At 41.7% G+C, this 24,271-nt stretch overlaps 3 protein-coding genes across 3 annotated transcripts; 1 reads left to right on the top strand and 2 right to left on the bottom strand.

Annotated features, from left to right (window-relative positions):
• Positions 1-12,468: 12,468 nt before the first annotated feature.
• C7974DRAFT_75113 (uncharacterized protein) lies at positions 12,469-15,080 on the top strand. Its single transcript, XM_046147216.1, has 2 exons — positions 12,469-14,289; positions 14,341-15,080. The coding sequence occupies exons 1-2, from the start codon at positions 12,697-12,699 to the stop codon at positions 14,749-14,751; spliced, it is 2,004 nt and encodes a 667-aa protein (XP_045991713.1). The 5' UTR covers positions 12,469-12,696; the 3' UTR covers positions 14,752-15,080.
• A 2,254-nt stretch (positions 15,081-17,334) lies between these two features.
• On the bottom strand, positions 17,335-18,901 carry C7974DRAFT_418131 (uncharacterized protein; the record flags this gene model as incomplete). Its single annotated transcript, XM_046144132.1, has 2 exons — positions 17,335-17,733; positions 17,786-18,901. 2 exons carry the CDS (start codon positions 18,899-18,901, stop codon positions 17,335-17,337), a joined length of 1,515 nt encoding a protein of 504 aa, XP_045991712.1.
• A 3,587-nt stretch (positions 18,902-22,488) lies between these two features.
• Positions 22,489-23,992, bottom strand: C7974DRAFT_75097 (uncharacterized protein). Its single transcript, XM_046147215.1, has one exon. It carries the CDS (start codon positions 23,937-23,939, stop codon positions 22,632-22,634), a length of 1,308 nt encoding a protein of 435 aa, XP_045991711.1. The 5' UTR covers positions 23,940-23,992; the 3' UTR covers positions 22,489-22,631.
• Positions 23,993-24,271: the final 279 nt, after the last annotated feature.

Genomic DNA, 24,271 nt, shown 5'->3' with positions numbered 1-24,271 from the left:
ACCTAGGTAGAGTAGTACCGTAGGTATAGAGAAGTCTAGTCCTTGTGCCCGTCACAGGTAGGTACCTATGACAGGTAGGTACCCCGCACTACTATTGTATATAGAGTCTAGCCCTCCCCTACATCTTACACACACGCATCCTATAGCTATCCAGCCAATTAGGGTGCGTGGGTACCTGGCTCGTGACTGTGACAGTATACTGTACCAAGGTAGGGGGTGGTCAGCACATATCGACAAGCACCGATAGTGCTGTTTGAGCAAAGGCGTGTGCCTGAGTTGCAACACCTCTGTACCTCCGCAGCTACACATGAGCACCCTCATACCTTGCCCGGGTCCCAAACTGAAAGTTTCTCACTGTCTGCAGTCACGAACGCCTTCAGGAGCTTGCGGCTGACCTTCCTCACGTTCAAAAACATGAGTATGCTCGTACCCTTGAGTCTCTACATCCTCCTGGAGGATATCATACTGTTGTGCCTGGACGTGCAGTGTTCATGCACCTGACCAAGGCTGCGAGCCCCTGCGTGACGTTCTTGACTAGCAGCGTTGGCTGAAAGCTCTTACTAGTCTCCGTGTTGACGAGCACTGGCATGTCCCTGTGCAGGATCTCCTCTGTAACCTTTTCCACAACCACGAGCTCCGTTAACTCTACGTAGTCGACTACACCTAAGTCACCAACCTGGCCCATGCCCACCCTTATAACCAGGCCTGGGATCGCAGGCTTCCACAGGTCCCGCTTCATGAGCACCGTCCCAGACTCGATGTAGCCGCAGTCGGACGGAAGCGGGCAGTTGATGTGGCCGTCCGCTAGTTCTTTCAACATTAAGACTGCGTCCTTGGTGTTGCTCGTGCGGTTGGTGAAGGCCGCAAATACGTACTCGCCTGGCTGCGCGATCAGACCCTTGGTTGCGCTCATGTTCTTAATCGTGTTTATAAACAACGTTGTGATAAAGGGCCAGCACTCGCGCAAGGACACAGACGTTGCGTCGCCATTAACAGGCCTGTGGCCAAGGGCTTGTACACGCATCTAGAGCGCAAGGCCAAGCCTAGGCTTCGTTGTAAACTAGAAGAAGAAGACAAACCTAGAAATGGTCAAGTTGTATTGCTTGGGCTTGGATTACCTTAAGGAGAAAGCGATGTTGGCGGCCTTAAGCGTGTTGCTGTGGTAGACCAACGTTGAGTTAACAAACGGCCCATCAAGCTTGACGCTGCCCCTACCCTTGTTTAACCTAACAAGCCTCACCAAGAACCTGCTGGTGAGCAAGATGTTAAGCATCTTCACGTTCTCGCTAATTCGTGTGAACGGTCAAGAGAACCCTCCTGATGGAGCACATGTCCGGCTTCTTGAGCAGGACGCTTGACAGCTCCACGGCAGATGTGCCCCTGGAGTTATATCTGATTACCTACCTAAGTAGGTTTGGAGATACGTCTGTATAATTCAACTCGCACACGCGCATACTCTTATTGATATGCGCGATGTGGCCTATAATCCTGATTATGAGCGGCATTATATACATGCGCACGCCGCTATCATTGTCTATGTTTGTCTTCAGGGACTTATTAGTTAAAACCTTGGCCCCGCTCGACCTGTATTAAAGTCCCTGAACAACTGTCTAAGCAACAACAAACCAACATCCTTTAGGAACTTCCTCGTAGATATAAGCAAGCTAATTCTTATAATATAGAACTTAGTTGCTATATAAACTTGTTAGTGTCTTAGCTTGCAAGTATAGAGGTAGTAGTAGTAGGCCTTAGGCATATACGCGTTGCTAGTAAGCACTAGGGCTAGTATAGAACATTAACATTAACATGTACTACAGCTAGATCTATAAGGTCTATAGGTGTAGACACACTGCTATAGGTTTATATATAGATGCGGCTGCTTTAGGAACAAGGAGCTTAAAAACTAGAACTGCTACTATAGCATGCACAGAAGCAAGAATAACTATATAAATATATATATAGGCTTATATATATATATCTTCCTATACAAAGCTATAGAGAGGGGTAGCTCTGCTACGAAGGCAACTACTAGAAGAAGCGCGTGTAGGTAACATTAGATATAGACATACTAATATAAAAGGCTATGCATAGTAATAGGATTATAGAGGTCTATAAAGTTAGCTATAAATGCAAGGTTATTAGCACTAAGCTAACCTCGAAGCTATACTAGCCGATCTAGTTAGGCATAAGCATAGTTCTAAGCGAGGACGCTAAAGTTATTATACCTAAACTTATTAATAATTAATAATACGCCTATAGAAGGTATCTTAAATCTAGAGCAGATAATCCTTAAGGTGCTAAATATATTATTAGACTAGAAGATTATATATAAGCCTAAGCCTACTTACTTAGACAAGGGTCTTAGATATATCTAGGCAAGGTTATATATAAGAGCCTAATATTAGATAAGGAGTTTAGTTTAAATTTTTACTTAGCTAGCAATAAGAGCTAGCTTAAGGGCGTGCTCTTTAAGGTAAGTATAAGCGAGAACATAATAATAGATAAGTAAATAAAGAAGAAGGTAATAAGAGCTAGGTTAAGATTATCTTATTAGATATATATACTTATCTAGTATATAAATATTAGCTCCTTAAATATATCTATGTCTAAGTATAATAGTATATAGTAAATCGCTATCTTAATCCTGCCTATAACCTACTTTAAGTTAATAATATTAACCTTAATATTAGCTAGAACTACCTACTTATCCCTATACGCATTAATTTAGATATAGTAGGGCTAGCTATTAAACTTCTTCTAGATTACCTACGTCTCTAACAGCTATTTAAGCGTCTGCGCTAAGGCATATGCTATAGCTAGAAGATTAGGAAAGTAATAAGACGTACCTATCTATAAAGATACCTATCTCTACTTATAGTAGCTAGGACCTAGCTTTATACTTAAGTCTATCTACTTATATATATATAAGCCTAAGTCTCTATAGTTAATATAATTATATTTGCATATTATTCTTATTTAAGGTGTTAAGCTAGTAGTAATATACTTCTAAAGAGGAGTATTAAAAGCATTAGGACCTAGCTACCTAAGCTAGAGTAAGTAAAAATAAAGTAACTATAATTCTAGAATTCTATATTATAGTATCTTCTTAAAAGATTACTTATAAATAAGTCTTCTCTTATAATAACCTAAAGTGTTTATAGGGAATGCCTACTTACCTAGGCTTAATTTATATTATATAAAAGAGTAGCCCTAACTCTATAGTAGCCTACTAGTATATACGTTATACTCTATATATAGACTATACCTGCTAGAATATTACTCTAAAGAGAAGTAATTACTAGAGCAAGGACTAAGAGCTAACTCTTATATATAATAACTTACTAATAAAGATAAGTAATTACTAGAGTAAGAACTAAGAGCTAACTCTTATATATAATAACTTACTAAGGCCTTATAAAGTTTGCAAAGATAGTATACTAAGAAAGACTATAGAGAAGTATAGAAGATTAGTAGTATCTACTAGGTGCTACTATTATAAAAAGTAAATAAGAAAAAACAAGAGTTATAAAAGATATAATAAGGCATAGTAGTAACGTAGGTATATAGCAAGCGGGCTAGTATACTAAGCAGGCTACTTTTACTAAGACTATACTAAAACCTAACCTATTATAGCCTAAAATACTATAAATTAGTGCTATATAAGGGAAAATAAGCTATAGTATTACTTAGGAACCTTATCTGCTCTATTCTTGCATGTTTATGCATTATGCCTACCCTCTCTATACTATCTATAGCATTATTAGGATAGTTTACCTTCTTTAGCGCGCACCTACTTCTTTACCCTCTTACTATTACTATATGCCCTAAACTCCTGCAAAGTAGTTAACTACTAGCCTTCTTTAACTATAAGGCTTCCCTTAGTATAAATATGCCTTCTTTTATATAATTTTTATTATATAGCAGCCTTATTAGCTGCTTAAAGCTTACTAATTTTCTATTATACTAAAACTAGCTTATGCATAATAATTGCTACCCCCTTTAATACCTTCTTAAACGCCTTAACTATTAATATAGGAGAGCTATCTATATGCCTCTAAATTCTTATCTTTATAAGTGTTAATTATAACCTAAGTTCTAGAGTATTACTTAGGGTTTATAACTGCTAGGGCTTATTATTTATAGGGAGTAGTAGTAATAGAGTGCGTAGCTTTATATTAAGGGTTAATATAACCTATTCTAGGTTATAAGGGACTAGTCCTACGCCTTAGAACCTTCCCTAGATATTGCTAGAGGTAATAGCTTTCTTATAAGCTGCTTTAAAGTATAGCAGGAACTCCTACTTTATAATATAGTTAATCTAGTTGCGTATAAGCTTATTAACCTTATCCCTATATGCCTTCTTTAGAGGGCTAAAATAAGCTATGTTAAGGGGCTATAGGAGATGCAATAAGTGCGCAGGCATGCATAGAGTTATAATCTTATAATCCTTATAGTATTACTTAAATTCTATAGAGTTATAGCTTCTATAACTATTAATAATTAGTAAATAGTAGGTGCTAATAGTACATGTCTTTATATGCCTGTTAAAGTGCTTTAACTAGTTAAAACTAAGCTTATTAGTAGTCTAGCTATTTTTAAAGATAGCAATAGTCTAATCTTAGGGCAGGTTATTATCCTTATACTAGTTAGATAGGTATTAGTAGGCTTTAAAGATAATATAGGGTAGAATAGCCTATCCTATAGCATTAATGCCCTTAATAACTGTTATCTACTCCTAGTTGCCTAGCTAGACCTGCTTTGCTTATCCTAGCTTCTCTATATCTATAATAACAACTCTAGTAGATATCTAGCCTATTATAAAGCCTATCTTATTAAAGTTATATATATTATTATCTAGGATACTATACTTAGCTTTAATATTAGCTACTAGGCTAAACTAGCCCTAGATTACTGCAGGATCCTTGCAGAGGGCTCGCTTATAGTTATACTTGCAATTAAAGACTATTTTAAGCTTCTCCTAACGCGAAACAAACCTACTAGCCTACCTTAGGCTAATAGGGGCTAAACTGCGCTCTTTTTGCAGAGAATTAGCTATATTAGCTATAATTATAAGCTAAGGGGACTCTCCTTATATAACTAGCTTAAGTATGCGTATAATAATTACCTGCTCCTTAGCGCTAGTTAGATTATATAAGTTAGCTATAGTATTAATATATAAAGGTTATCCTGCGCATTAATAGTCTAGTATAGTTTAAGAGACTCTATAGATAGCTACAGCATATTACACTAGGAGTTTTGTGTCTTATTTAAGAGCTTAAAGCGCAAGCTAGATCTAACACTCTTTTAATGCGTTAAAATAGGGTTAGTAGGGGGGTATTTAGATAGTAATAGTGTTTTAGTATAGTCTTAGCAAAAGTAGCCCGCTTAGTATACTAGCCTGCTCGCTATACACCTATATTAGAGAAAGCAAGTTATAAGGTTTATAGCAAGGTAAGAAGGAAGGTATTATAGGAGGCTAGAAACGCTTATAAATTAGTATTATATAAGTATATACTATATCTATGCATATATAGACACTATAGTCTATAGTAAATATTAAATTATTATAAAAGAGATAGATAATACTATAATAGTTATAGTAGTGCTATTAATTATATTATAGAGAGATATAATATAATAGTTTAGGAAGTTAGGTATATTATATATTAATTAAGATAGTTAGTATCTACTAGATATAGTAGCAATTATATTAGCAATACCTAAGTTAGTAGTTAGGATAAAATAGTATTATAGATAGTATATCTATATTAACTTTAGTCTCTAATTTATATTACCTAGTAGTAGCTATATATATAGAGGCATAGTATTAGATAGATAATGCATAGGGAAGGATTAAGGGACCTAGTTATAAACAAAGCGCTTAGATAGCGCCTCTACCTAGTAGATAGGGGCTCTACTTTAGTACTATAGCATGCTATATTTGCTAATAGAGAGCCTATATCTTACTATTACTTCTATAATAGTATCTATTAGTAGTCCTATATACCCCTTCTATTTACTTAGCTAGCTAACTAATATATAAGGTCTTAATACCCTAACTTCTATAGTATATACTATACTATATAAAGGTATTATAGTATAGTCTATTAATCTCTAGTGCCCCTTAGTTAATTAGGTTATTTATTATAGTTATTTATTATAGTTATTTATTATAATTATTTATTATAGTTATTTATTATAGGTAAGCTCTTGCTATAAGCTTAGGCAAGTAAAATATAGCCTTAGTAGCTATAATATTACGCAAGGTAATAAGGTAGGTACGCGTTTATAGTAATTTATTATATACTATATAGTAAAAAAGTTAGGTAGGGCAGAGCTAAATATAGCAGGGCTAGAGCTTAGTAGGGTTACCTTGCTATTATTTATCTTATAGACTCCTAGCTAAGCATTACTTACTAGCACTAAATAAAACTAGTATAACTTAACTTATATATATATATAGATACTCTATTCCTAGATACTAAAATTGCTAGTAAGTATAAGATTACCCCTATAATAGCTATATCTTAAGTTATCTTATAAGTATTCTCTAGAATTAAAACAAGATATTAATATATACCTCTTAACCTATAATAACTCTATATAATTATTACTCTATAAGAGGTAGATATATAGGCCTACTTAATAGTAGTAGTAGATTAATAAATATTATAGCTTATTTAAGCTTATATCCTATCTAGCTTAAGCTCTAGAATAGGATATTCTAGCTATTTAATTTTAACTCTGCTAATTACTACTATATAGAAGCTTAAAGTAGTAATTTAAATCCTTAAAGCTATATAACCTTAATATTAGTATAATAGTACTACTTACTTAAGAACTTTGCAAACTATAATAAGAAGTCTATTAAATAGTAGCTACCTATAATTACTTAGGGCCCTCTTAATAAGCCTACTAGAAATAAAACATATATATAGCTATAATTCTAGAGAATATATATATATATATACTATAGACTTTAAGCTTCTATAGATAGAATTAGTATAAGAGAATAAATTACTACTTATCCCCTATCTTATATTCCTTCTATATTATAAGAATTAACTATTAATATCTTAAATCTTATAAACAAGATACTACCTAACTTAAATAACCTCTAACTTAGCTCTAGCTTAATTTTAAGTTAAGTCTTAGACATATCTATAGCTATCTAGAACTAACACCCCTCTAACTTAGTCCTAACTTACCTCTATTAATATTTCTTATCTATCTATAGCTAACTAAAAAGTAGGCTTATAGTAGTCTTAGAATAGATAGTTTTTAAGTATTCTTTATATAAGACCTATAGAAATAAGGTTCTCTCTAGTTATTAACTTTCCTAGTGCTTCTATATACCTTATAGTAGAATTAAAACTATATTAGAGAGTCTTATTACCTATATTATTATATTATACCTAAAAACTTATTCTAGCTAGTAATAGCCTCTAAATAATATTATACTAGTATTTAGTTATAAGCAAGTAGTCTAATATATATCTAACTATACTACTTCTAGAATTACTTACTCCTAGTTAAGATACTAGAGACCTCTTAATAACTAAAGCCTTTAGGTTTAGATTATTACTTTAGAAAAGTTATATTAGATTATACTATAGTAGAGATATAGAGACTACTAATAACCTACCTAAATTAGACTTAATATAATATTAGGTATAATAGCTAGTCCCTTAACTAGATCTTAAGCTAAGTCTAGAAAGGGGAGGTTCTATAAACCTTCTTCTAGTTTAGTCTAAGAATAACCCCTACTATTAGAGGAAAGTAGGTTAAAATTAAACTACTTATATATAGTATTAGCCTATAAGATTAGTTAGTTATATTAGGAGCTAGCTAAACTTTATACTAGTCTTTATCCTATAGACCTTCTCTATCTCTCTATAGAGACCTCTAGACTATAAAGGGTCTAATAAATATCTAAAGTAAATACTATCTTTATAACTAGAGAAAAGCTAAGTAAAAGGACTTCTAATATTAAAGTACTTATTAATAGAAAGAGCTCTACCTTTTAGTAATAGTAAGTATTAATAACGTACCCTATAGGCGAGTTAGTTAATAGGCAAGTTAGATACTTTTACTAAGCCTCTACTAAAGTACCCTTCTTATACTAATACCTTAATACTAATATATTATTAACGCGTCTTAGAAAGCTTAGGTATAGCTTGCGCTTTAAGCTCTTAAATAAGACGCGAATCTCTTATAATAACGTGCTGCAGCTATCTATAGGGTGCCTTAAAGCACACTAAGTAACTAACGCGCAGGACAACCTTTATAAGGTAATACTATGCCTAACTTATAAGGGTTAGATAATAATAAGGAGTAGGTAATTATTAAGTATATACTTAAGCTAGATGCGCAAGGATTTAGCCCTTAGCTAGTAGATATAGCTGCAATAGCTAATTCTCTGCACGCTAAGCGCAATCTAGGCTCTATTAGCATAAACTAGCCTAGTATGTTTATTAAGCGTTAGCTAGAGCTTAAAGTAAAGTTTAATTATAGGTATAACTATAAGCAAGCTCTCTATAAGAATTTAGGGATTATATAGGGCTAGTTTAGCCTAGTAGCTAATATTAAAGCTAAGTATAGTATCTAGGATAATAATACCTATAACTTTAATAAGATAGGCTTTATAATAGGCTAGATCTCCTAAGGAGCAGTTATTATAGCTTTAGAGAGATAAGGAAGGCTAAAGGCAGTCTAGCAAGGTAACTAGGAGTAGACAATAGTTATATAGGGCATTAATGCAAAAGGATAGGCTATTCTACCCTTTATTATCTTTAAAGCGCGCTACTACCTTTCTAGCTAGTATAAAGAGAAAGATCTGCCCTAGGACTAGGTTATTAGAGTCTCTAGTAACAGCTAGACTACTAATAAGCTTAGTCTTAAGTAGTTAAAGCACTTTAATAGGCATATAAAGGAGCATACTATTAGTACTTACTAACTGCTAGTTATTAACAGCTATAAGAGCTATAACTCGCTCTAATTCTAGTAATACTATAAGGATAATAAGATTATTACCCTATATATGCCTCCTTACTTATTGTACCTCCTATAGCTACTTAATATAGGCTGTTTTACCTCTTTAAAGACTATATATAGGCGCTAAGCTAAAATACTTATATATAACTAGATTAGCTACCTTATAAAGACTAAGTTCCTACTATACTTTAAAGCAGCCTATAATATAGTGTTTACTACCAGCAACATCTAAGGAGGGTTCTAAGGTGCTAGACTAGTCCCCTTTAACCTAGAATAGGTTATATTAGCCCTTAATATAAAGCTTTAGACTCTAACACTACTAGTTCCTACTAACAACATGCTCTAGTAGTTATAAACCTCTAGCAATACTCTAGAGTTTAGATTATAATTAATACTTATAAAGTTAAGAATTTAGAGGCATATAGATAGCTCTCCTATATCTATAGTTAAGGCGTTTAAGAAGGTATTAAAGGGGGCTGTAATTATTGCGCATAAGCTAGTTTTAGCTTAATAGGAAATTAGGGAGCTTTAAGTAGCTAATAAGGCTGCTATGCAACAAAAATTATATAAAAGAAAGCAAGTTTAGAAGGAAGAGACACTAATAGTTAAAGATAGGTAGCAACTAGCAGCTCTAAAGGAGTTTAGGGCGCGTAGCAATAGAAAGAGAGTAAAGAAGTAGGTGCGCGCTTAAGAGGGTAAGCCTGCCTAAAGGCGCTATAGAAGGTGCAACTAGACTAGTTATAATATGCAAACGTGCAAGATTAATATAGAAGAGGTCTCTAAATAATATTATATGCTATAGTCTGCTATAGAGTGCTAAAGTATAGTGTTATAGGCTATAATAGGTCTAGTTTTAGTAGGGGCTTAGCAAAAGTATCTAACTTACCTGTTAACCGACTTGCCTATAGGGTACGTTACTCTTTCTAAGATTTTTATTTACCTTTAACTAGCTAGAACTTTTATATAACTAAAAGTTTAATTAGCTAGCTTAGCTAGTGCTTCTAGTTCTAGAAGCACTTTTAGAATATAGTTACTAATTTTTTCTTATACTTAATAAATTTATATATACTAATTCTACTAGTATAATACTATTATATAATAATATATATACTATATATAATATAGGTATATAGCGAGCAGGCTAGTATACTAAGCAGGCTACTTTTGCTAAGACTATACTAAAATACTATTACTATCTAAATGCCCCTCTACTAACCCTATTTTAACGCGTTAAAAGAGTGTTAGATCTAGCTTACGCTTTAAGCTCTTAAATAAGACGCAAAACTCCTAGTATAATATACTATAGCTATCTATAGAGTCTCTTAAACTATACTAGACTATTAACGCGTAGGATAACCTTTACGCGTTAATACTATAGCTAACTTACATAATCTAACTAGCGCTAAGGAGCAGGTAATTATTATGCGTATACTTAAGCTAGTTATATAAGGAGAGTCCCCTTAGCTTATAATTATAGCTAATATAGCTAATTCTCTATAAAAAGAGCGTAGTTTAGCCCCTATTAGCCTAAGGTAGGCTAGTAGGTTTGTTTTGCGTTAGGAGAAGCTTAAAACAGTCTTTAATCGCAAGTATAACTATAAGCAAGCCCTCTATAAGGATCCTGTAGTAATCTAGGGCTAGTTTAGCCTAGTAGCTAATATTAAAGCTAAGTATAGTATCCTAGATAATAATACATATAACTTTAACAAGATAGGCTTTATAATAGGCTAGATATCTACTAGAGTTATTATTATAGATATAGAGAAGCTAGGACAAGCAAAGCAGGTCTAGCTAGGCAACTAGGAGTAGGTAATAGTTATTAAGGGCATTAATACTATAAGATAGGCTATTCTACTCTATATTATCTTTAAAGCCTGCTAATACCTATCTAACTAGTATAAGGATAATAACCTGCCTTAAGATTAGACTATTGCTATCTCTAAAAATAGCTAGACTACTAATAAGCTTAGTTTTAACTAGTTAAAGCACTTTAACAGGTATATAAAGATATATACTATTAGCACCTACTATTTACTAATTATTAATAGTTATAGAAGCTATAACTCTATAGAATTTAAGTAATACTATAAGGATTATAAGATTATAACTCTATGCATGCCTGCGCACTTATTGCATCTCCTATAGCCCCTTAACATAGCTTATTTTAGCCCTCTAAAGAAGGCATATAGGGATAAGGTTAATAAGCTTATACGCAACTAGATTAACTATATTATAAAGTAGGAGTTCCTGCTATACTTTAAAGCAGCTTATAAGAAAGCTATTACCTCTAGCAATATCTAGGGAAGGTTCTAAGGCGTAGGACTAGTCCCTTATAACCTAGAATAGGTTATATTAACCCTTAATATAAAGCTACGCACTCTATTACTACTACTCCCTATAAATAATAAGCCCTAGCAGTTATAAACCTTAAGCAATACCCTAGAACTTAGGTTATAATTAATGCTTATAAAGACAAGGATTTAGAGGCATATAGATAGCTCTCCTATATTAATAGTTAAGGTGTTTAAGAAGGTATTAAAGGAGGCAGTAATTATTACGCACAAGCTAGTTTTAGTATAATAGGAAATTAGCAAGCTTTAAGCAGCTAATAAGGCTGCTATATAATAAAAATTATATAAAAGAAGGCATATTTACGCTAAGGGAAGCCTTATAGTTAAAGAAGGCTAGCAGTTAACTACTTTGCAGGAGTTTAGGGCGCATAGTAATAGTAAGAGAGTAAAGAAGCAGGTGTGCGCTAAAGGAGGTAAACTATCCTAATAATGCTATAGACAGTATAGAGAGGGTGGGCATAACGCGCGAACGTGCAAGAATAGAGCAGATAAGGTTCCTAAGTAATACTATAGCTTGTTTTCCCTTATACAGCGCCAATTTATAGTATTTTAGGCCATAATAGGTTGGGTTTTAGTGTGGTCTTGGCAAAAGTGGCCTGCTTGGTGTACTGGCCCGCTCGCTGTACACCTACGTTATTAAGAAGTAGGCGTTTTTAACTACTTAGGGTAGGCGTCTCTAACTGTAACGCGACTAGTGATACTATTACCCCGCCGGGCTAAGGATCGTGGCGAAAGATGATTCGTTGAGGCATAAGAAGTCAGGCCCCGCATAGTTAGAGTCCTTGGCTCAGAGCCTCCTGTTCTGCCTCACTTGCGATGAACACGATCGACAAAGATGGCCGAACACAGCTCTGAGATTACGCAGCTTTGGGAACAGGCTGTAGATGGATATCTCAGTACCTCGAAACGGGGTTCAGCCGCGCAGAGGTGGAAGGAACCCATCACGACCCAGGCTGATCTTAACAGACTCGTTGATAGCCATGAGGCTGAATTCGCGTCTTTCAGACGCTCCCGCCGCAAATTCTGGGATGTATTGATGGCAACAATGGGACAGCTGCAGACTCTCGGTGCAGTCGCGCAAGCCGCTGTTCAACTCTCGCCGTTTGCGCCTGCGGCCGCTGTTCTCGAGGCTGGAATATTCGTCATTTCATCTGGTGCCGCCGTGGCTGATACGTATGATGCTCTTGAGACCCTATTCAGAAGGATCCGAGACATCACCGATCGATTAGACGAATACCTCCAGGGGCAACAGGACAAGAAGATTCACAAACTCGTGATCCGATTGCTGAGCGCTTTCCTCGATATTTTCAGCGAGGCTGAGGCTACTATCAAGCGTGGTCGAGGCAAGGAGATGATGCGCCGTGTTATCGGTAAAGAAAATAAGATCCAGACTGCACTGGACCGACTTGACGAACTAGTGCAGACAGAGGACAGCCTCTTTGTCAAGACCATATCGGATGACTCCACAGGTCCAGTGATCATTGTGATCGATGGCGTAGACGAGGCGACACCTGAAAACCAAGAGCTGATTGTGAAGCTTGCAAAACAGCTTTCGGACTTAAAGTTCAGCGCGAAGCACAAACCAGGCATACAGCTCTTATTACTTGGTCGCCCAGACTTGGACTATAACGTGTCTAATGTCTGGAGAGGTGAAAAACGGAGGCCCAAGATCCTTCATCTACAGCCATCGATGTCGAGCAAAGATGTGGAGAGATTTATAACAAAAGGCGTCACAGAACGTGTCACTTTGCTGCAGAAGATGCGCCCGGCTTCTGCCAAACGACTCAAAAGGGAGATCATCAAGACGCTCCGCGATAGCTCGGATGGCATGTTCATGCTCGCCAAACTCATGCTCGCCGAATTGAAGGACATGAACAAACCAGAATTGATCCGCGAAGCTCTCTCGAAGCCGCCTCGGGGCCTTGATGACATGTTCAGACGCGTTATAGCAAGGCTTGGTGCCATTGGAGGATTCGATAAGAAGGATCTCAACGAGATCATCATGTGGGTCGCATGTGCTCAACGTGATCTTCTTCTCGGCGAATTGGACCTTGTCCTCAAATTGAGGGATCTTCGCCAGAATGGTATTGTTGCAATCGAGGACGAGTTGAGGACTAGATTCGGTTCATTCTTCACTGTTATGTCCCTCCAGGATGGTTCGGAGGACGAAGATGCTGCAGCCGAAGATGCTGTCTCCACGACTGCAAGCGAAACAACACTGCTGGATAACATCTCCGATGAGGACACCGTGCTAGAAGATTATTCTGACATTGGGTCGGATGACGATGACGATGCAACGGGTGGAGCAAGTGAAGCTCTTTCCGATGATGAAGAAGAAGACGACGAGATTCCATGGAATTTTCTGTCGGCCACAGTCAAATTCAGTCATGCAAGTGTCGGTCAACACTTCAGAAACGCTCCTGTTCACCAAGAAATTGGCATGGATATGAACTTCGCGCAAGCTCACATCACATTGACATGCCTCAAATTTCTCACCGACAACATCCCAAAGAGGAAAGGCAGGGAGTGGCGCGACCCAACTCTGTTCGAGTATGCTGTTAATCACTTCTTAGATCACTTTGTAGAAGTCGACATCGAACAACTCAAGACTGACCATGCAGACATATTTCAGACTTTGTCACAGGAGGTCATGTTCCTCTTGAATGATCGCATCTCGATCCAACGATGGTTTGACGCACTGTCCAATGAATACAGATTCATGCATCAATTCTTTACCCCGGCGACCTTTGTACGATTGCGGACTTGTGGCCAAGTACTTGCAACAAACAAGACCTCCACTGTGGAGGAAGCAGGCCCCAAGAATACCACCGATCCCAAGATTTTGCTGGCACCTTTCGCGAAATATGTCGTCGAGGCATGGCTGAAATTCGAGACCTGCGGCAAGATGATGGCTATCCTCTTCCTCCAGGCTTACCTATCATTAGTGAGTCCTGTTCATACCATTGTGAGCACGTCCTTCTGACTTGCATTGTAGGAAGATGATCCGAACTGCCATCGATGGAGTTTTCCTCCAAACCGTCCTTTCGAACATATTGCAGAGAGCATATCGCCAGCTGAGATCAGGGAAATGTCTTCCCTTGGTAGCTTGCCAAAAGACACCACGTTTTACCTTTCTCTGGGTCGAACGTTCGCCAAAATAAGGACGCAGCAGCACCGGCTCGCGGCTGTAGACGAGTTCGAGCATGCTGTCCAGGTCAGCGATGATTCAACGAGTACGTGGGATGTATACTGCTCAAAAGCTGAGGTACTCTGTGCAATCGAAAAGTTTGAAGAGAGCATCGCTGCTGCCTCCTTAGCTCTCGAGCACCTTCCAGCGTATCGTTCATACATGAAACGTCATCCTGCAGATAATTTCGAGCGCCTCCCTTTCCTTAGAGAAAGATGACGAAGCCATTCAAGCAGCAGTAAGGGCACGAGATAGCGCTCTCCATGACCCAGGCGTAGCGTTTACCCTCGTCTTCACCGCCCATAGAACTGCAAATTACTCGAAGACAACGGCATTGATGCAGGCAGCACTGGACTCTCGTGAAGGGGCGCAGTTCCTTGGTCACGTGATCAATTACGCGTCTCCACAAAGATATACAACTGAGTACATGTCCATCGCATGTGCAAAGTTGGGAGATCTCGGGCTAGCGAAGAAAGCCTTCGAAGCTGTTAAGATCGAGGCAACAAACGTCGGCAATGAAAGTACCATAGCCGCCGCAGACCTGGCGATTGCAAATCTATACTTCGGGTTTTATCGCAGCGACACGAAGGCAATCCATTTGTGGGAAAAAGTTGTTGAGGAACATTCCCATACAGTGCTAGTAGTCACTGCCTCCTTCGCCTTGATGCCTGTGTACTATTGGAAAGCACGAAGTGCCGAACCAAAAGAAAAGGCCGCATTGGTCTCCAAAATGGAGAGTCTTGTCGATCTCATTGAGCCAATCCGCTTGAATTCGAGTTCTTCTTCAACTCGCTACGAAGCAAGAGCGCTCCTCGGTCGGTGATATGTGGAGAATGGCCAAACAGAACTGGCGCGCGCCAATATTCGACCCTTCGTAATGGACGGCATAGGCAACCTCACAGACCGAGATGATGACAATGACTATGAAGCATTCTGTAATCTTGCCCGCGCCTTCACTTGCTTTGGAGACAAGAAGAATGCTTCAATAGCGATTGCATTTACGAAACCACTCAACTCGACACATCTGGGGTCTCAAATCGACGACGATCAGGACAATACGGCAGCTCCAACCACGGCACCGAAAGGGTCGATATGTGTTCCCAGCCAGTTTACAGGTCGATGCGATGGCGCCTGCACGCGAAGGGAAGACACGTTCAAGTCTTTCAAGCTTTGCGAGATTTGTGTCGATGTTGCTTTCTGCGAAGAGTGTTATCAGAAGCTACTGGACGATACTGCGACTTTCAGAATATGCAACCCGGAGCATCCAATGTGCGAAGTGTATCCTCCAAAAGGGTTGGTAACAAGAGGCTCTAATGGGTACGACAGTCATGTAGACGATGACAAGGTCATTAGCTTTAACGAGTGGCTGGCATCAATTGCTAAAGAATGGAAGTGAGAGCTTATACAGTAATAATACCTGCATTTCTATTATGTTCTAGCACCAGCCCGTGCTCTGCATCCAGGCCGACTACGACTCGGTCCTCAAGCCCGAGATGGCGGCTAGCATGGACAGCCTGATTCCGCGCCTCACGCGCGCCTCGGTCACACGTGGCACTCAATATATGTGGATGTGAATTGGAGTGCGGCGGCAAGGACATGATCAGCATAGTTGTCCATGCCGTCTTCGGTCTATCTGCGCGAGAAGGATGTGCATATCGGACTCAGCAGTGTCGAAGACCTCTTTCTCATCGTCGCTGTCGCTTGGGTAGCTGGGGCGGCTTCTGCATGTGTGAAGGTTGTAGTAGGGGAGTGTTCACTAGGCTTGCTATGACTAGGGAAAAGGAATGTCTCAATAGAATACAAAGCCGCTTGTTAATTTCGAACAGGGCAGATTGAAAGTGATTGTCTCATCCAGGCAGATCCATTACCTTAGCTTTCTGCCTTTGTTTTGATAACGCCAGCCTTCGCATTGCCACGGAGAAGGAGGGAAGTGCTGATCAAGTCAACGTCAGTCTGTTTGCTTCACACACTTTTCTACGGACTCTGAGGGTTGGGGAGGGGGGATCAGAATCATATTTTTGCTGCAGTTGCACCCCCTAGTCTGAGCGGCGTGGCCCCGCAGAGCAGCGACCATTGAGTCTACCACCAACGTATTTGCACAAGCACGGCTGGCCGGTGCAAATACGTCGCCAACGAGGCTCGGCTAGATGCCATATTCCGTCCCGCAGCATGTCTTCCATGAATTTGGTGCTGATAGGGAGTGTGGTCGCACACGCCTTATACAGCACAAGGCACAAACGTGGGAGTACTTTTGCGACGAAGCTCGAGTGTGGGTAATGCGGTAATGATAAAGTCCGGGGCTCTGTTGGAGTCGCTGCTACAGCAACATCCAGATCTCCCCGTTACGTCGAGGGATTGGTGTTACATTTAGGCTCATCGGTGTGCGAGGTAGGGAACGAACTGCACCTCGCTGATGAGTGTGTTCGGTCGATTTACCAAATGTTCGTCCATTAGGTAGAAGAAAGATTTCATTGGGTCATCTTTATGAACATGCAGAGTGATATCTTAGGTTCAGAGTATGGTTAGGGGGGAGGGCTTTCACATTACAGAATCCTGCGTTTTCATCAATGTAGACTCCCTTACTAAGACGCGAGGATACAGAAAGACTGCGATTTGAAATCGCTATTGGAAGAAGAGCTAAAGTCTTCTCACTTAACGTTCGGTGTTTGACATTAACACTGTCCGGTCCGTTGTCAAGGCCAAAAGGCAGAAGATTGTGCATAGGCATCTGATATACTGGTAGATAGATGTTATTACTCAAACATTCCTGGTATCCCACGCAGCACAACCGCTGCAAGTTAACTAAACCGCCATGATTGACACTCCTCCATCCAGTGTTATCCTGTGCCTGATGTGTACTCTCATCAATCTTCCAGTGGCCTTGATCAAGGCTCCACTCTTACTCTTTCCCAACACCGCATTGGGACAATAGATGAGCGCCTCGCCGGTCTCAAGAGCCTCAATGTGCTGCATGATTTGCCCGTCGCTCTCAAGAGCATTGACGTGCTTTCTCAATGCGGAATACCATGCAGGACTCGTGAATCGATGCATGATGGTCACAGAACAGAGAGCGATAAGATTAGTTGCGATCGTAGGTTCTTGTGTCGAAATAACCACACGGGCGCCATGGTGACGCTGGAGACGGATAACACGTGTAAGATAATCCGTGAATATCTTTGACCCAGGGGTGTTCAGCATGTACTTGAGTTGTTAGCAGAACTCCATGCATAAATCAAGAGAACATATTGCATACCTTATGAGCCTCGTCCAGTACTACCATCTTTCCTGAAGCGCTCGACTGCAAAAATTGTTCCAGAGCAAGCTTGAAGAGAATACAAGCCGTACTAGGCGTCAAAAAAGGATCTGAGAGATCGATAATAGTCACCTCGCCTGGTTGAAAACTTGGAACTGAGGCAGTGCCGTCAAGATCTAGGAAGGATTCGAGGAGATCCATACGCATCCCAAGCATGTTAGACTGATCTGGATTCAGTTTCTCCTCTGCAATTCTCTGCTTGAACTCCATATAGTCCATAGACCCATCTGCACTTGTTGTAGCAATTTCGCGGAGGATTGCTTCCACTGTTGCCATATATAATGGCATAGTTGCCTTCTCGTTAACAGCCATTAATGAACGCATGGCACCAATGTCAAGGGTCTTTGCTTTCAGACGAAATGGTATTGTCTGAACATTCGGCAAGCGCTCATACATCCTCTTGATCGCCGGATTGGAAGGCGAGTACAATACAGTAATTTTCCTGACATACTGGTTGGAGAAACTGGGATGAGGCGAACCAAGAAAGGCTGCTTCACTGACGTTAAAGCCTGCCCCACCACTACTCCACTCGCCATAGCTGAAGACTAATGTTGAGGCAGGGCTTTCCAGATATCCAAGATGAGAGGAAGCTAGGATTGAATTTTCCAGAATGCAGGATGTTGTGTGGCTCTTGCCGCTTCCTTGAACACCACAAATGAAAGCCGAGAAAGGCACATTCGTGTTCAAGAAGAGCTGGGCGTCGGTGAGGGTTTCTGATTCGTCCTCTAGACTGCCTAGCAAACCATATTGGGGGACGAGCTCCTTGTAATGTTCGGCGACAATGTTTGCCGCCACGATAGGTGCTTGATGGATGCCTTGCTGGGCCGCATTCGAAGACGGCGATGCAGTTGATTCAGCTTCTCGTACTTTGAGAAGTTCAGTAGTGATGCAAAGGTCTGGAAGACTTCTTCGGCTAGATGTTGGAGTGTCTGCTTCAGCCTCAGCACGTTTGTTGTCGGTCCTCAATTGTAGCTGCTTTAGCTTTTTTGCTAGGGTATCATCCCAGGATGCGAGATTGCTCGCACAGAATTCGTTGTCAAGAGGCCCTTTGTCCATCGGGCTCAATATCTGCGGCGAATCAATGACCGTTGTTGATGCACTTGACAATGAATTGTTCTCGGACGATGTTGGCTCCAACGCCGGCTGTGTAGGTGCTGGCAGTAGTCGCCTGGTATGAGCTGCACTTGACTCATCCAATGCTGTCACAGCTTGCGAACTCGCTCTAGTGGTCGCAGCGGCAGCCTTTATGTTCCGATTTTGGATACTTTCCAGATGTCAGCATTCCTGTCGTCATCGTTCGCAGCAATGTACATGACTTGCCTCCGCCGTAAGCGCTTAACACCCCTCTGGTCTAGATCAGGTCTCATGACCTTCAAATGCTTGGATACTGCAGCATTGTCCAAAAATCTTCCCTGGCTATCTTTTACAAACGCCTCACAGTATTCGTGGGAACGCTCCAGAATAAAGCTGAACAAGTCAGTCGCTGCTTGAAAGCGATGGGTAGATCAGCCAACTTCCTGAGCGCTGTCGTCAGCGACTTCCGATGCTCTGGATATAAGGAGTATATTCGCGCGCTGAATTCATTGAGATCTATCACGCCCAGCTGGACGCCTCCATCGGGTCGGTGTAGTGCGCGAAATTCGTTCCAGATTAGATCGTCCATCGTGATGTGCACAAGATTGGAGCAGTGAGTAATTCAGATGCCCCTAGACTATAGCATATGCCTCGCTTTAGTTCGTTGAGCCGAAACAAATCCAGTTAAGCTTACTTTCAGACCAGACGGCCTTCGTTCTGCCTTTTCGCACAGACTCCGACCGGTGCGTGTGATAGTCCGCGCAGGCTTCTATGTTCGCACAAACGAGAGATGGCTGTACACCGCACCGAAGAATAGGATTATCCTGTCTTATCTTGCGACACTGTAGAAGCTTTTGTGTAGTCTTATGACGCAACCGATTTCCTGAAACTGCAAGCAAACTTCAAATCCGAATATGGACAGAAGAATGTGAATGAAGTAACACACGGAAGCTGCGAACGATCGGATGCAGACAATTTGGAGAGCTGAGGGAATCGTTGTCATGAACTGCCCGCAGGTCGCAATCATATCCTGACAATTAGCATGTTGCGAAACTACGATCCGGTTTGAACGGTCAAGTGGATAGTTTGATCTTCAGTGGGCTTTTTTGGCTGCTCCCGGTTCTTTACATCCATACTATGGCCACAGATGAGGCATTGCAGTGTAGAGACAGATCCGTCAGGAAGACACAGCGGTCAAAGGTGCTTCCTTTGTGATTGGTTAAAAGACATCGCGACGTCTTCGGAGATAGAAGCTGGAGCGAGATTTGCGAAGTGAAGGGTGCATTGTCCTTCAAGTTGATTCGAAGGCAGATAATGGGGTTGTCGTTAGATATTCTACACACTTCGCACGCCATATGTTCTGTCTACGACTATGCAATACGATAGCAGGGTACAGAAATCAGAAAGCAGTTACTGGCTTATTTATCTATAAGGAAAGATAGGTGAATGTACATGGATACTTGTAGTCGCGCCTACCGTTATCATCGTCATGTGTAGGAGCTAGACACTCGTATGGTGCATTTCGAGACTGGCTGCCTTTTGGTGAGCAATCGCAATTCCAACGAGCAGGCTGATATCAATGCCCAGCGCGTTAAGGCAGCATTCCCGGCCTTCCCAATCTTGCACATAGGGCCAAATATGCACCATCGTGCGACTCAAATCCTCGAGCTACAAATTTTTGCTTCACGCGATTGGCATCGCCAATACCAGTTGTAAGTCTCACTGTCAGTTTGCCGCTCCTTCTAGCCTTGGCACATCTTATCATTTGCAAACCGACTCAGTACATATTGGACCTACGTAAGAAGTAATCAGAATGGGGATACGAGTCTGACGACGGTGCATGGGTGAAAGCTTTGCACCATTAGTGGAACCACATGATGAATTTTACCTCCGAAGACGAACCTCTTCATGCAGGTTCTGTTTTGCATTTTTCGCAACAAGGTAATATGTGCCGGAGCTGGGTGTAGCGTGAGGCTACATGTGACGCAGGCCGCTGGAATGTCCGCTTGCAGCATCGCTTCTCGTGAACTCACAACATTCACTCGAGCTTGAATTGCATGCTGCATCGTCTGCAATCAAAACAAGATAGAATGGAGCAAACCAGGGCCGAATTACGCTATGGTCATATCAACAAAGACATGTTGTGCAGAGTATTCTGGCAACAGAGCGTTTTTGTTGGTGTTCTTTGATCAGTGGAGTCAGGAAGTCTAAAATACTGATCTACATTCCAGGACTCTCCGTAAAGTGCGACCATCGTTCCAGTGCGGAACTTACATCATCTAGACTAATTTTCGTAGAAAGAAAGATTCCTGGGCTTCATCTAATGGCACTGAACATCAACGTCCTTGTCAACAAAATGAGTGCATCACCGCGAACAGAATCTGAAATACCTTCTATCTCTACTCCAGACCTGCAACCGAAGACTGATTCCGGCGCATCTGTTGTGTTAAGAGAATACGATAAGCGAGGTGCGTGGTAGCTCCACCGCCTCGTTTCAGCCACCGAATTTATGTGTGTTCGCTGCCAGAAAGAGAAGAAGGCAGGGCTTGTAACTATACTCGACGATTTATGGGACGTTCTTTGTTGCAATGCTTGTTATAGTCGACTTCTCTTGACAGAAAACAAACGTCTACCCAACGTGTCTTGGGGCGCACACAAGGCTTGTTGTATCAGTATCCCATTGAGACTAACAACATCTCTATGTTGCGATCAAATCTTGCTTGAAATTACTTTTAGCAAAGTCTCAGGATGCGTAGATCGTGCGTCTTCTTCTGCCCTGCAATTACTCTCAACGTGTCGGCAATACGTAGGTAAACCCCATCTACAATCATCGTCCGAGGGCTCACCCTATGGTCGTCCAGTGTCCAGATACCGGAGAAGTAATGCCCTGCTTAGATCGACGTGATGCGCGATACGACCATTCTGTTGCGGTAAGTGCGGGGTGACCTTGCTGTTTGGGTCGACGTCATGGACATATAGCTGACGACTCGCTGATATCTGGCAAGGTAAGCGAGATTCGGATCGCGGATTCACTTGGTGTGACTACGTTATTGCAAGCATGCCCATCATCCCAAACTTGCTTGGCAATCAGATTCGCAGAAACTCTCGTGAAAGCCTGTCGCATTCAAGTGAAGTAATCAAAACAATACTTCACGTCGCCTCCACTCTGGAAGCGGTATGCTTGGTATTCAGACCCGCTTCATCTAGCCCGATACAACCCTTAAACATCCTGACCGAGACCGACCCTAAGACGGCGGTATCAATACACGTGGCCTTGGTCTGGGGTGAAGGTCAGCGCATCGGCACGGTCTACTCGGCGGTGCGCGCCGCTCTGCTTCCTCGCCACCGGGCTTGCGGCGAAGAGGACGAAGAGCGTCACAGCACAGTTTCGGGTGAGGCGAAGGCGAAGGCGCGAGACGCGATACATTTGTGAAGGGTGTGGCGTCCGAACTGCTAAGTGTTAAGCGAGGCGCTGGCTTGCTTGGAGAAACGTCGTCGGCTGTTTGACGGCACCCTGAGTGCTGAAGATGCGTGAGAGCGAAGGCTCGGCGTGAGATGGCGGTGGCGCAAGTCGGGGCTCGAACACGGGCGAGCCGACACTTCATCGGTGCCGGAGACGTCGTAGATGTCGTCGGTATCGCGTGTGCATGCTACAATCATTCTTGGTCGTTGTTACTCCAATTTCGTCGTGTCTGCTATGACATCGTTGGCTTCATTGTTCCGCCATATCTGCTGTCGCATCGCCAGTGTCATTTCCGGTAGGCATGGTCTGAGAAACACATTGCTGTTTGGCGGCCAAGTAGCATTGTCCGGGCGCCGCTGTGCCGACAAGACGAAGGTAGTCCTTGTCTGACATGCGATCTTGAGCCGGTGAGTTGTTGCTGCTAGCGGTGGCGACCGGCTCAGACTCGTCATCACTCATCCCAGCGATGTTCAATCTCTTTTCAGAAAGCTTGGGTCTGGGAACGGTAGACTTGGCTTGTTGCTGAAACGCTGAAGCAAGGAATCCAGCCAGAGTCTCATGTGACACTGAGATGGCTATTTCATTGCTGGAGTCGAGAAGGTATCCGTCGGGTAGAAAGTCATTGAGGTTGAGCTGCAGGTGGCCTGATTGAACAAGTCCGTGTTGGTTGCGGAAGATGCCCTCCACCTTGGTGCAATGCACGTCGCCATGTCCATCGTCCTCTATACGACGTATTGTATACGTTGCCTCTTGATTCACCGGGTCTTCTTTCTTTCGTTTCGGTGTTGGATATTGGTAAGGGAGACAAAACGTGATCATGGTCCTGATGTCGGTGTTCCGCAGGGCCGATTTGGCTCTACGGGCCAAATCCTTTGCGGTTTGCGAATAGCCAACTTTAATGACCAGCGGGAATGTTGTGTACCGAATCTCCGGGCCCTCATACTCGAACACAATATCAGGCCTCAAACGCCCGTCTTCACTAAACTCGATATCAGTCTTCGCCTTCCCTACAACCTTGGAAGAGGCTGCACATGCAGGATGTCTGGGATCCTGTCGAAACGTGGCAATTCTGTTGACAAGCTCGTCTCTGATGAGATGGCAGAACTCGTTGTGAACGCGTGGGGGCATTGATACGACAAGCCACCCCTTTGTTTCCACGTGGCTTGGAGGCAGCCAGATAGAGCACGATTTGGAGTAGAGGTCGCCAAGAGAAAAGTCCTCAAAAGTTTTGTCTTCAAGAAGTGTGTGTTCGGCTTTCGTCAGCCGCGCTGAGATGGAGTAACGGCTGGTTCTACCAGAGGACCAATCCCTCACAAACTCGAAGATATCACGCGCTGCGCCGGTGAGAGGCGAAGGGTTGCGATCAGTGCGCGATGGCGATGCGGTCGTAGAGGCGGACGATGTGGACGGCGAGCCTGAAGAAACGGGCGAAGAGGCGGGTGCAGCGGCGGGGGAAGAGGCGGATGGTGAGACGGGTGGACAGGCCGACGGAGGTGGAGAGGCCGACGGAGAAGCTGGTGGAGTCACCAATCTGGGTTGAAAGTGTTGCGCGCTCATTGCGACGGTTTGTGATGGGGCTGTGAGCTGGTAAAGTACTTGTCACACATTGGTTTTGGTGTTTGATACAGTGAAGGGAAAGCGGGGCGCAGTCCCGCACGATCCAAGTTGACTAGCGTCATCATGTGACGTTGCGCGACTTTCGTGTCAGTCGTGCGATGTCATCGACCGGCCATAGAACAAGAAGTTCCTTGGCAAGGAATGATATATACAAACACCTGTGACGCTAACCAAATAACCGCTTCTGGATCAGAATCGGATTGCCTGCGCAACAAAAATTAAGAATACTGGTCTGAGACCGACCAAGAGTTGTAGCTGGTCTGAGACCAACC

The sequence above is a fragment of the Boeremia exigua genome (genome assembly GCF_020726555.1).
Source record: "Boeremia exigua strain MPI-SDFR-AT-0100 chromosome Unknown C7974scaffold_14, whole genome shotgun sequence".
NCBI lineage: Eukaryota > Fungi > Ascomycota > Dothideomycetes > Pleosporales > Didymellaceae > Boeremia > Boeremia exigua.
The sequence above is the reverse complement of the archived record's forward strand: the minus strand, read 5'-3'. Positions and strand labels throughout refer to the sequence as shown.